Source organism: Lycorma delicatula, chromosome 4, assembly GCF_047948215.1.
Source record: "Lycorma delicatula isolate Av1 chromosome 4, ASM4794821v1, whole genome shotgun sequence".
In the NCBI taxonomy this organism is placed as follows: domain Eukaryota; kingdom Metazoa; phylum Arthropoda; class Insecta; order Hemiptera; family Fulgoridae; genus Lycorma; species Lycorma delicatula.
In genome coordinates, this window is record NC_134458.1 from 211,465,937 (window position 1) to 211,478,862 (window position 12,926).

Consider the following 12,926-nt stretch of genomic DNA (forward strand, 5'->3'; position numbering starts at 1 on the left):
ACCAATGAAAATAAGTACTACTTATGATATTTTGTTGAAAAGATCTCAATGAGGACTTATTACTGCAGTTAAGAAAAAGTTCAAAATCCTAATTTTTGGGGATTTTGAACTTTTGGACACTTTGTTCAGTCGATTGCAAACAAAAGGAGAAGTGCACATCTAGTTGTTACAACAGTCCTAAATCCAAAATTTCAACATCCTGTGGCTCATCATTTTTGAGTTATGTGAGATACATATGTACAGATGTGATGCCAAAACTAGTCAAAATGAATTCAAGGATGGTCAAAATGGATATTTCCGTTGAAATCTGAAAACCAATGTTTTTCGCAATCACAATACTTCCTTTATTTCGTACAAGGAAGTAGAAATGAAAATGAATTCTGTAATTTGATGTTAATAATATATTATTACATACCAAATCACAGAATTATAAACACCAAAAAATTTGTCTGTAAACAAGGAACTTTTATAACTTTATAAAAGACAAATTAGATGAAAGCACTTGTAAATTATATAGAATAAATTTTAATTTTGCATTTGTACTGGAATGATGTAAATGCTCACTCTAATTGAAGCAAGATAAGGGAAGAGTATTTGTGTGAAACCTTCGGTGTTAGAGGAAGGCATGGGCTTCCACAAATCAGTTAATATGATAATTCAGGATTGTAAGTTATGGTAGGTGGTTGTGGTTGAAAGACAGAAACCATACAAAGACAATAACACGTGTAGATGCACAATGTGGATCTGCCAAGGCATTTGCATTGGTGTCATCCTGACAGAAGTCAAACTGAAGAATATGATGTGTTATCAGGTTTAGAGTGTCTAAAAGGCGACCTCCAGTAAAGTCCATCAGAGTTAGGAACAGAGGGGGTGGTGTGGCGACCAGGAACATCATAAGGTGTTCCCCTTTGGGGGGACAGGATGGAATAAATTGTATAAAAATAATTATAAGGGAAAAACATAATTCATCCACCATTTTTTCACGACAGTGAAATACTTCCTAAGAGAAATTTTACTACACATTTTTATATGAATCTACTTTTTTTGTGAGTTAAAAGGATCTATTCTAAAATTAAAAAAGATTGTTTTCTAATTCCTGTTTAGATACGTAATCTAACTTGTTTTTGTCAGGAATTACTTGACTGATTTGAAACATTTATCCATTCTGTAGATAAATATATAATTAAAAAGTACCTTAAATTAATCCAATGAGGCATACTATAATCATCAGCAGTAATTGATGTATCTTTATTATGGAACTGAAACAAAAGATATAAAAAAAAAATAAAACATGGCACATAAAATAAATATACATTAATAATACAAGGAATGTTTGAAAAGTTCTTAAAAATTCTAAATAGAATGCTAACACCATCATTGGCACCCATTCTCCAATAAGTTGTGCTGTATTGTGGGGGATGTTTGGTGATTAGCATCCCATTGGTTGTGAGTAATATTATTTCTTGTGCTGCATATGACCAGATAGGATGAGTTCAAGATAATTCAGATGCCTAATGTTCATGAGCATCCTGGCCCTGTAGAGGAAGACCCTCCATGTGGCAGTTTCGGTCGCCACACCATCCCCTCCATACTTAGCCCTTATGGTATTTACCAGAGATCATCTTCAGAACCTCAGCAAAAGACATCTCTCAGCCTAGTTCTTGCCTCAGTCAGGATGGCACCGTTGTGAATATCACATGTGATATTCCCATTGGTATACTACTAGGAAATGAACTCTTTAAATCAAAACACTACCTACCTGATAGAAATACAAACAACTACCTACCTGATAGGTCAGAAGTTGAGTTCCAACATGCAACCATAACACAAAACAATAAAAATAAAACTAAATAAACAAAACACTACAACAAAAACATCAAACCTTATAACACAAGAACAACAAACCAAAACACAGGAAAGACCAGGCGAAACCCTAAATTCCCTCGGCAATCTGTTCTCTTGCCAGGTATCTGATGAAATTTTCAACGATTATCCATTCGGCCCGGTTTTTCCAATTCTAACAGAGTTCTAATGTCGACCTGATAATGACAAAGGGCATCCTGCAAACCAACAACTGGGAAGAGATCATGCATATAATGCACACTCTCTGCCTCATCCCATCTGGCCTGCCATAAAGCATTGCAATGCCGTTCTACCTCACTAATTTTTTCTGAAGTCAATTCACCTGACTTCTTAACAACATAAAGATGCTGGTTTTCTGACATAAAATTAAATCTATCTGTTTCATGCCTGCAATCACCAAGATTGCCTCCCATGAAATAGTATGGTAACCTCCCGTTACCATTACTAATATAAGGTGTTGAGCTCATAATAGTATGTCCCGATAGCTTTTAAATTTTAGCCTATCTGCTCAAACAGCCGCATACATCATAATTGCCTTGCACATGCCCTTATACAGGATGCTCACAGTCTTAAAATTAAGACCCCAATCAGGATTAGCCATTCGTCGAATACCAAAGAAGGCACAACAGGCCTTCTCCAATGAATCAACATTAAATTTTGCTTAAAATTTGGGAAAATATTTATCCATAAAAATCAAACAAATTTTTTGTGATTAGTGCATAAGCCAAGAGATTTAAGTTGTCAACAACTGTCTGATTGCCTGTAACACACAGAGGATAGCCCTCAATGATGTCTGATGGCACATACACATTTGTGAAATCATGAATTCTGATCATCATTCGACAGTTTTCGAAGCGGAAGAAGAGTGCAACATATTGACAGAATCATTCACGATGTTATTACAAAACAAAAATTGAAAATAAATCAAGTAGGAACAAGATTTTTTCCATAACAAACATGACTACCAAATCAGACATCGCTCTTGTTTCATTACTTTTTGGCTGAAACTAGCAAAAGTATTTCCTCAGAAATCCACTCACCTAACCAGGCTCAAGCCCCTTCTTACGTCCCAAACTGAAATTCTCTTTGAGAGAAAATAAGATATTTAAAAAATCTACAGGTTAACCACAGGTAGCCTTGAAAGAAGACTATCAAAACTGTTTTCTCTTTAGGAAGAAAGAGTTCCTCAAGAGAGGTAATGTTAACTTTTATGTCTGAAAAGTTTATAAAAAAAACTTTTTGAAAAATCCTTGTATATTATTGTTCACAATGCAATACTTATTCTTATTCTCCCTTGTAAACAATATGTATAGGAAAGACTTCCTCAAGATCACAGCTGAAATATCACAGCAGAGTATAAGCAGTTAATAATATAGGAAGGAGAAATATAAAAGATTTAACATTAAAAAAAAAGCATTAACAACACATCTTTTTCTAATACTTCTTTATTGCTATAATCTAAATATTATCATTACTTATTATAAAACAACTATAGGGCATAATGTTTAGGATAGAATTGTTCAAATGTTTTAACTTTTCTCCAAAATAACAACTTTAACAAAAGTCAGATCACACCTCCATGAGGTGTGCCTGGATATATATGGAATAAATAGGAGAAATTTGTCTGGTGAAATGAATTTAAACAAACTTCACAACTTCATCTATCATCAAGTTATACTCGACTACAACCTAACAAGATCACACCTAGAGTTGTAACTTGGGACCTAGTCCCATCACAGGGTTGACTGTCAACCATGTAAGATCTTTTAAGGAATACTTCACCGGCTGAACCAAGCAACACCAGAGTTCAGAGAAGGCAGAACTCGATACAGTGCCACTTAGAAGATTACATGGGATCGAAAGTAATGGAATGCCCTAACACTGCATATACAAACAAGAACAATACAAAATCCAAAATCAAACCAAAGCAAATCACCTACATTTCCACACACAATGTAAAAACTTACTCATGCATAATGGTAAACTAAAAATAATAACCAACCAAATGGATTAACACAAAATTCTGATTATGGGACTGCAGGGCACCGACCAGGATGCCACGGAATCTCAAGGATATAGGTTCTACAAAGGTATACCTGGGAAAAGAGTGATGAAAAATGTCCCACAGTTGGGAACAAGTTTTTTGGTCAGCCTCAAAATAATAAACTCCATACAAGAATTCAAGTCACAATCCCCCAAGAATCTTACATTCAGCCTAAAAGCATCTAATAAAATCTACACTATAGTAAATGTCCACGTTCCCACTAATAATAAAAAAAACCTCCTAAAGACCATAAAAAATCATAGAAGTTCTGGGATCTACTTGACCAGACTATAAATAACATCCCCAAAAATCATGTTAAAACAACTAATCAGAGACTTGAACGCTCAACCAGGCAGAGAAAGAAGATACCTTGACATCATCAGAAAATTACCTGCCCAAAAGAGAACAAATGAAAACAGAGACTCTTCAATTTCTGCAGAAACCACAACCTAGTCTCGAAATCTACATATTTCAGGAGGGAACCTCAAAAACACAAAATCTGGAAAGGTTACCGCGACTACACTAAAGGATAATGGCAACTAGATCATGTCTTTATGGAAAAACAACACCACAGAGATCTACAATGTAAAAGTCCTCCAAGGAGAAGAGAGACTCAGATCACTACATAGTCAAAATTAAAATTAAATTCACTCCCCAAAGGAAGTAACAAAACCAAGCCCCTAAAACTAAAAGAAAAATAGACCCTACCCAACTAATCAAGAATGAAAATTACCAAAAAAATAACAATCACACATATACTCTAAAACTCAGTCAACAACCTTAGGCAAATCACAGAACTGGCCAAAAAAGGCCCTTAAAAGCATCAATGATGGAACAGTGAATATGACGAAACAGTGGAGAAGAGACATCAAACATGGCTATTACATCTATCCCAAAAATCCTTAAAAAATCTAGTAAAACAAAGAAAATAAACCACCAGAATCCTATTGAAAATACAAAAGACACCATAAAGACACATTGAAATCAATAGAAGAAGAATGCAATAAAACGCAATCGAGGGACTATCACAAAACCTTCAAAAAGCAACTCAAAAAATACAAATCCCAACCATACTAATGAAAGATAAAAACCATAATCTGGCCCATAACAATAAATACAATGCATAAATCCAGCTACATATTTTAACGAACTCCTAAATTGCAAAGAAGTAACAGAACTCCTAAACTTTGGCACCAGCACCACAATAACAACACCACCGGAAAGCATTAACCCTCCCACAATAAAAGAAATCTACCAAGCACTGGGTGAGAAGAAGAATTACAAAGTGGCAAGAGAGTTCAGATCTTTATAGAGATCTGGAAACATGCAGGAAGACAGCAGAAATCACCCTTCTTCAACAGCTTGTCAAAATCTGGATCACAGAACTACCAGAACATAGGATGAGAGCCCTCATCCACCCACTATATAAAAAAGTGGCAAAACAGACCCTAACTACAGAGGAATACCCTGACTACACACAAAATATAAAATTCTTTCAAGAATAATTCTCAGTTTACAACTTGAGAAAGAACTAGAACACCAGGGAGATTTTACACCCTGTAAAATCCTGTCCAGACCAGATTATAAGTCTCAAACTAATAATGGATTACAACAGAAATATGGTGATAACATTTATAAACTTCAAGAAAGTATATGATAGCATCCACACAGAATGCCTACTAAAAATTCTAAGTACATCCTCGGACCTACATCCCAAATTAATAAACATGATAAAACTGACCCTCACCAACACTAAGTCAAAAATGAAACTCTGAGGCCAACTTTCAGAACAATTTGAGATCAAAACAGGACAGCACTAAGGACTCTGACCGCTACTACTCAACTGCGCTCTGGAAATGGTAATGAGGGAATGGCTCAAAAAATGCTCCCCAAAAATAAAAACAGGCCAAAAAATCAAAATAAACTGCCTTGGTTTCACTGACTACTAGGCACTGCTAGCAAACAACATCAATGAAGCTTAAACACAGACATTAGAGCTTCAAAACAATGCAAATAAAATTGGCCTCAAAATATCATTTGAAAAGACAGAAATTATGCCCCAAAAACCAATACAAAAGAAGTAAACATAAACAGTAATAAAGTAAAAATAGTAACTCTATTTAAATACCTCAGAGAAACAAAAAAAACCTCAATCCAAACAAGAACAAACAAAATGGTACTTTTCACACCATGAAATTCATTATTATCCATAAGTGACTGTTACTGGGCATTAGCCAATTACTGCAGTGTAAATAAATAATCAATAAGTTATAATAAGTTATAATTCATAATCAAGACTGAAGATAACCTAACGACTGAAAGACATTTCTTAAGTATAGAATTCCAATTTATTTATCTATTAGGAAAATTGATTAGATATAAAGACATTTATTACATTATAGATAATACAGAATGACCAATATAAAAGAGACAACATTAAAGATAAAATATTAAAAACACATTTTTTCTAATAATTTCTTTTTTTAATCACTAATGAAATTTTTATATTATTATAATGAAAGTAAATTACCTTTAGTAATGGTACAGCATGAAGCGGTTGTTCACCAACACACACCAAATCACAACCAACACCATTGTCAATAATGCGTTGTTTAGTGACATTTGTTAATTCTCTATCAACATCAAATACACCTACACCAGGTGTAATAACAACTGACAATTGTCCAGTACGATCAAAACTCCTATCTAAATAATGTTTTTCAAATACTGAAAGCATAAAAAAAGACAAAATTAATAATGCACATAACACTTAAAAAGTACATTTAACTGCTATGATCTAAAACAAAATGAAAGCCCACAAAACTGCAAGAAAAATGGTTTACTTTGGTATAAAAATTCATCTTAAGTTTTAAGCCCTATTAAAATTTAGTACTTGATATTTAAGTTTCAAGTCAACCAGTCCTAAGATACAATAATCAAATGTATAATTTTACAAACTGGTAAATAGCTTTTTTTTTTAAATTGTGACTGAAAGAATGTTTAATAAGAAGATAAATAGATAATTTCAGTTAATTTTTGTTTTAATTAAAATTGTATTTATCAAAAATATTAAACAGAAACTTTTCAGCACGGATTATTATTATTTTACTTTATGAATATTTAGTGTAAGAGTTACAGAGACTTTCTCAACGAGAAAATCCTTATAAATTCAGAAGATTTCAGTTTATTGCTAGTTTCTCATAAAAATTCCATAAGAACATTTATTTTTTCTACAAGAAAGTTCTTGTCTTTAACTTAGTTAGCATATTAACAGGTGCCTTAAGGTAAAAATCATTCCTTCAAAGCTGCTACTCAAAAAAATGTAATTTGACTGAAAGTTCTAACCAATTTTTGATTGCAAATTTATCTTGTCTTTGGAGATGCATTTCTTACATACAAAGAATTACTGATAATCTCAAATCAGTATTAATCTCTTTGAATATAAAGCACGGACCCAAATTTTCCATTGTATGACATTCATGTTTCAAAAACAAAAATATATGCCCGTTTCTTCTTCTACCCGCTTAATATAGCTGAGGGGCATATCATCAATACCTACACACTAAAAGGAACAAATGGAGTCCCTATAGATGTTAATTGTCATTAAGTCTTTGAAGACTTAAAATTAGTTTTTATTTTTACTATAATGACCTCAGACATGGTACACATTTATTTTGATGAGAAAGATATTTGGTATGATAGGGAAAAAAGTATGCTAGATCCTTGCTGTGAAATGAACCTGAGACTATCTGATCTGGTGTGATAGATCGGGTGGTCTCAGGTTCCCAAACTAGTATGACCCAAATTTATATGCTACAACACAACTAGCTGTATATATAATAGCTGCCAACACAACATCTTTAAAGTGATTTTAAGAGATAATTAACTTCACCCAGACATTGATGGGAGTTTGGAATAAAAACTACCAAAGCTTTCCTGTTTATAAATTAGGCTGCATCCTAATCTATTTCATATGCTAAAAACAATTATAGCACACAGATGTAAAAACTGACTTTTACATCAGTCTGTACAAAAAAAGAGAATTAACAATCTACAAACCATTTAGAGACATGTTGAGCACTTCAAGAAAATTCCCTTGAGCAGCAGTTGAATTGATGGGTTTTGGGGTAATTATTCCAGGACGTTCATGATACTCCAGTACTGTACGCTGGTATTCCATGAATAATTTTCTTAACTGAACTAATACAGGTGTCCAGTCATCATATCGCTCATTCTGAACAGCAACTCTACACACACACACATGTACACCAAAAAAAAAAATCATTAATACTTATAGTAATGAAACAATAAATTCCCTTGAGTACTACTAATACTGTTTGATAGTTTGAATCTTTGAAATAATCAGAATTTTGCTACTTCAGATTTCAACATTTACATTTATTTATTGCTTTCATCTGAAGGAATTTTTTTAGAAATTTTTATAAAAATTTTATTTTATCTTCATTCATAATTTTTTTTCCTTATTTCTAATTTAACAAGATATGAGTTGATAAAGAGAAAAGTGCATGGTAAATCTCTTAAAAGAAAGATAAGGCTAGTGGACCATATATTAAGGTATCCAAGATTGGTAAATTTGGTTATAGAAGTTAGTGTAATGGATAAAAACAGTAAAGAAAGATAAAGATTAAAATATATTGAGCAAGGAATTGAACTCAGAATGTAAAAGTTATTGTGTACCTTTTACACCCACGCACATCTTTTACATGACACATTTCTTACAAGAGGTAAGAGAATGACATAGAATAGAAACATTCATCAAACCAATTAAAATATTAAAGGAAAAACAATATTTATCTCATTTCAAATTCCAAATTAATTGGCTTACATATTATCTTTGGTCTGAGGAAATCATTTAATTTATATGTTTACATAATATACGCACATCTACTAAACTATAACAAGCCATAAACAAATTGCACGGGGTGGTTGAAATGTAATGTGTACTGTAACTTAACAGAGTAACAAAATGTTGCATTAAGAAACAGGTGCTGCTATCTTATAGTTTCATTCCCCTACTACTAACATTCCAAAACTCATGAACCATACTCTCTCATTTTCAGTCAGCCGCTACTGTCACAGAATCAAGTATGTCTGCTATGTCAATGCATCTAAAACAACACACAGAATCATTATCTAGATCTGTTAATGATAATGTAACTGTTGATCACAGTACTTTGAGTAGATAGGCAATAAAATCACAAATCAGAAGTAGGTGTAAATATTAAGGATGAACTTTGCAGTGGTCAACTGGTTTCTGTGACTGATGAGAAGCAATAAAAGGAGGCAGATGAACTGATTAAAAATAATCGTTGCATCACACAACAAAGCATCGTCACCCAGATAGGTGTAATGAAAGAATGAGTAGGAACACATTACTGTACAACTGGCTACCATAAAATCTGTTCACAAAGAGTGCTACACAAACTCACACTAAAGAACAATGAAAGGAATGTTGTGAACTGCTTCTGAAACATTATCATGATGGAATAAATAACTTCCTTTTCAACAATGAGGTGGGAGATGAAACTTAGATGCATCATTATGAGTCTGGAGATGAAACATGGGTGCACTATTATGACAGAAAAGAAAAATTGCAGACCATAGAATGCAGGCACTGTGGTACATTACAATCAATAAAATTCAAAACGTAACTCTCTACAAAAAAAATGTCTTGATAATGTTCTGGGATTCCAAACACATGTGGAAGCAGGCTGACTATAAATTCTTTGCAATATACAGATATTAAAACGCCTCAGGGGACATGTTTGACAATCCAAGGAGCCAATAATTCTACAAGATATTAAAGCTTAGCTACACACATCATGTGCAACTGCTGAGGCTCTTATAATCTTGTGAAAGTGAGATTTGAACTTATTCTGCACCCTCCATAACAGATCTAGCACCTTCTGATTTTCACTTCTTTCTGCAATTTAAGAGAGATATTCATTTCACCATAAATGTTGACCTGAAGGATCCAATGAGGTCATAGATCAAGGAAAGACCGCCAACATTCTTCACTGATGGAACAAGAATGTTTCATCATTGAGAGAAATGTGTAGCTGTAAATGGTGAATCTATGGAAAAATTAATGTAAGTTTTTACAGAAAATAAAATGTATTTTTATGCTATATATTTTTATTTCACTATTTTTTTTCATTTGTGAGTTATGAGTAATTGTGCATTACCTTTCAGCCAGTCCTCATATTTAGGTTTTATTTTCTGTACTTACAGCATAGAACACATTTACATTTTTAGAAATCAAATTCAATTTACAAAGTTACAAACAAAATCAAAATTTTTAATAATTGTATATTTCACTAAAGTAAAAATCAGGAGTACTTGTCTTGTAAATTAATTTGTATTAACAGAAATTTTTGCATTTAATTTTATGTAGTTCAAGACAGGATATTCCCTGCTAAAAAAGATTTTCATCCCAATAGCAGTTTTTAGATGATCTACTTACACAACTGTTATGGCATTATTTAGTTAGTTTTAAGTTTTCAACAGGCAAAACAATTTAAATTAAAACGAAGTCTTAATATTATAATTTACAATCTAAAATAAAAAAAATGTTACGTATAAATATATATATAAACACTAACAACATAACATTAGAATAGTTGATAAAACATTATATTTATAAAATCAGGAACAAAATTAAATTTAGAAACCACTAAAACAATTTGGTAGAGGATGAAAGAAATTTATAAGATAGCTAATTTACTTTAAAACAAACTACAGAGAGGGTAGTAAAGCAAGAATAAACATTTAAAACAATTGACAAAATAATGATATTGCTGTCATCTTAAAACCAGAACTTTAATATTAGATAGCAATATTATTTGCTGAAGATGGGGCTTGGCTTAAAAATGTTACCTTTGAAAAGTACTTTCAAAGCTGTACTTAATACTGTACATTTTATTGAGAGGAAAAGCAATATTTTTTACATAAATAAACGAAATGTTATGACTACACACACACACACACATATATATATATATATATATATATATATATATATATACATTATTTTACTGAAATTAATCTTTTTAAGATTCATATGATTTCTCTGTTTTATACTGTTAAATTATATTTATATTCTACTAACTCACAGTCGCAGCTTTGCCTGCGCTGTATGGTTTTTTCTTCACCCCCTTTCAGAGTCGAATTTTTATAATCCAGAAACGGGTTTATTCAGATGAAGATTAGACTCATCAAAAAATCAGGCTGATTTCTTAATTTGTTACCGAGAAATTAAAAAAACTGCAAAATTTAAAAAAAAATTCCAAAATCCATTTTAACCCTTGAAATTTGGAACTTCAAAAAATTTATAAAGTGGTTTTTAGATATTCACATGAAAATTACACACAGAAAAATCAAGCTGATATCTTCATTTGTTATCGAGAAATTAATAAAAAATAGTAAACTTCATTGTTACTCCATTTTACCCCTTTAAACTCGGGATTTAAAAAAATCCTTTCTTAGTGTACAGTTATATATAGAACATGTATACAAATTTTCATCAATTTATCTTCAGTAGTTTATGCTTGGCGTTAATTATAAATCACTCACAATAACATTGTCTTCAATTTCAATAAGAACTCAATTGAAAATACCTCTACTGAAAAATATCTTTGGAGCGGCTCACTGTAAGAAAGGAGCAAGAGAACTTCACAGCGTGAATGAGAAGTGCAGAACCATAATGGATTATTTATTATTCACATGTTTTAATAAAATATGTTTCAATTTTAGATAACATTTCCAAATAACCGTGATCTGTTAGATTGAGAGTGTACCTGATGCATGCAAAAGTTAGCCTTCAACCTACTAACAAATACCCCATTTGAATTTTGAAAATCAGATAAATGTTTGCAGAGATATTATAAGAGCACCACATTGCACCTCCCAAAACAGCATCCCATTTGTTACCAGTTGATGGTGATGATTGGTCTAACCTCCGTTGTGCTCACATACCTTACCACTCTAGTCTCACACATAGTCCCTACAGGAAGTTCATTATTGTTAAACAAAAATTGTTTTAACTTATTTAATATTATTTTATTTAACATAAATGTAATTCTATTACTTTTGTAATATTATTCATTTGATTTATTTGAATCATTCAGTCAAACCCAGTTCATACAGGATAGAGAATCACAGTTCATTAATTCAATTCATTAAAGTTTGAGATTCAAACAGCAAATCTCTACTACTATATATATATGTATTTTTTTTTTTTGAGATGAAATATATCAAAAAATCTTCTCAGTTATGCCAAAGAAATATGGGTAAAAATTTGGTTGTGATAGATCGAGTAGTTTTTTGTTTAAAACAAATTTGTTTTCAAAAACCATTAAAAAAAAGTTGTGAATATGAAAAACTCCCAGTATTTTCACCTTAAAAATTATAAAATAAAATACAGGATTAAAAAAAGGAAGATTTTTTAAAATCAAAGATTCTTTTACAGGATTAAAAAAAGGAAGATTTTTTATAATCAAAGATTCATTTGCATAATCTTTCATCAGATTTTTGAGAGATAAATATGATTTTTTTATAAAATTAGTTACCAGATGAAATTAACATAACTGTAAAAATACACCTACATTTATTTTTAGTTCTAAGTAAAATTATAATTTTTTTGTTCTATCAATAATTAAATAGTATAAAAACCTGTAAAAGTCTTCATAATAACGTCCTTTATAATCCTGCTGCATGCATTCTCTCATATATTCAGGAAAATCACCTAAACTATTAGCAGCATAAAAACATCTTGAAAAAAGAACTATAGTAACTTCATGGTTACTGCCATGCTTCTGTAAAAAACATTTAAAAAATGTATAAACTTCAAATATTCAAAATAAAAAAATTATCTTCTTCAATTAATCAGGTAAAAAATCAAATTTGTTCAAACACCGTAGAAGTATTAATTAAAATGCAATTTTAAAAATGATTAATGTAATGTTGTCACATTGACTAGGAGCTGACCACATTGTAATAA

The 12,926-nt window shown here is 31.5% G+C and overlaps 1 protein-coding gene across 3 annotated transcripts in view; it reads right to left on the reverse strand.

Moving 5' to 3' along the window:
• Nucleotides 1-12,926, reverse strand: part of Iml1 (GATOR complex protein Iml1) — a 199,049-nt gene that overhangs the window by 149,966 nt on the left and 36,157 nt on the right. For all 3 annotated transcript variants that reach the window (XM_075365142.1, XM_075365139.1, XM_075365140.1), the window contains 4 exons: nucleotides 12,599-12,741; nucleotides 7,967-8,154; nucleotides 6,438-6,634; nucleotides 1,195-1,259 (listed from right to left, as the gene is read on the reverse strand). In XM_075365142.1, the coding sequence (XP_075221257.1) occupies nucleotides 1,195-1,259; nucleotides 6,438-6,634; nucleotides 7,967-8,154; nucleotides 12,599-12,741 (593 nt within the window). The remainder of the gene's footprint in view (nucleotides 1-1,194; nucleotides 1,260-6,437; nucleotides 6,635-7,966; nucleotides 8,155-12,598; nucleotides 12,742-12,926) is intronic.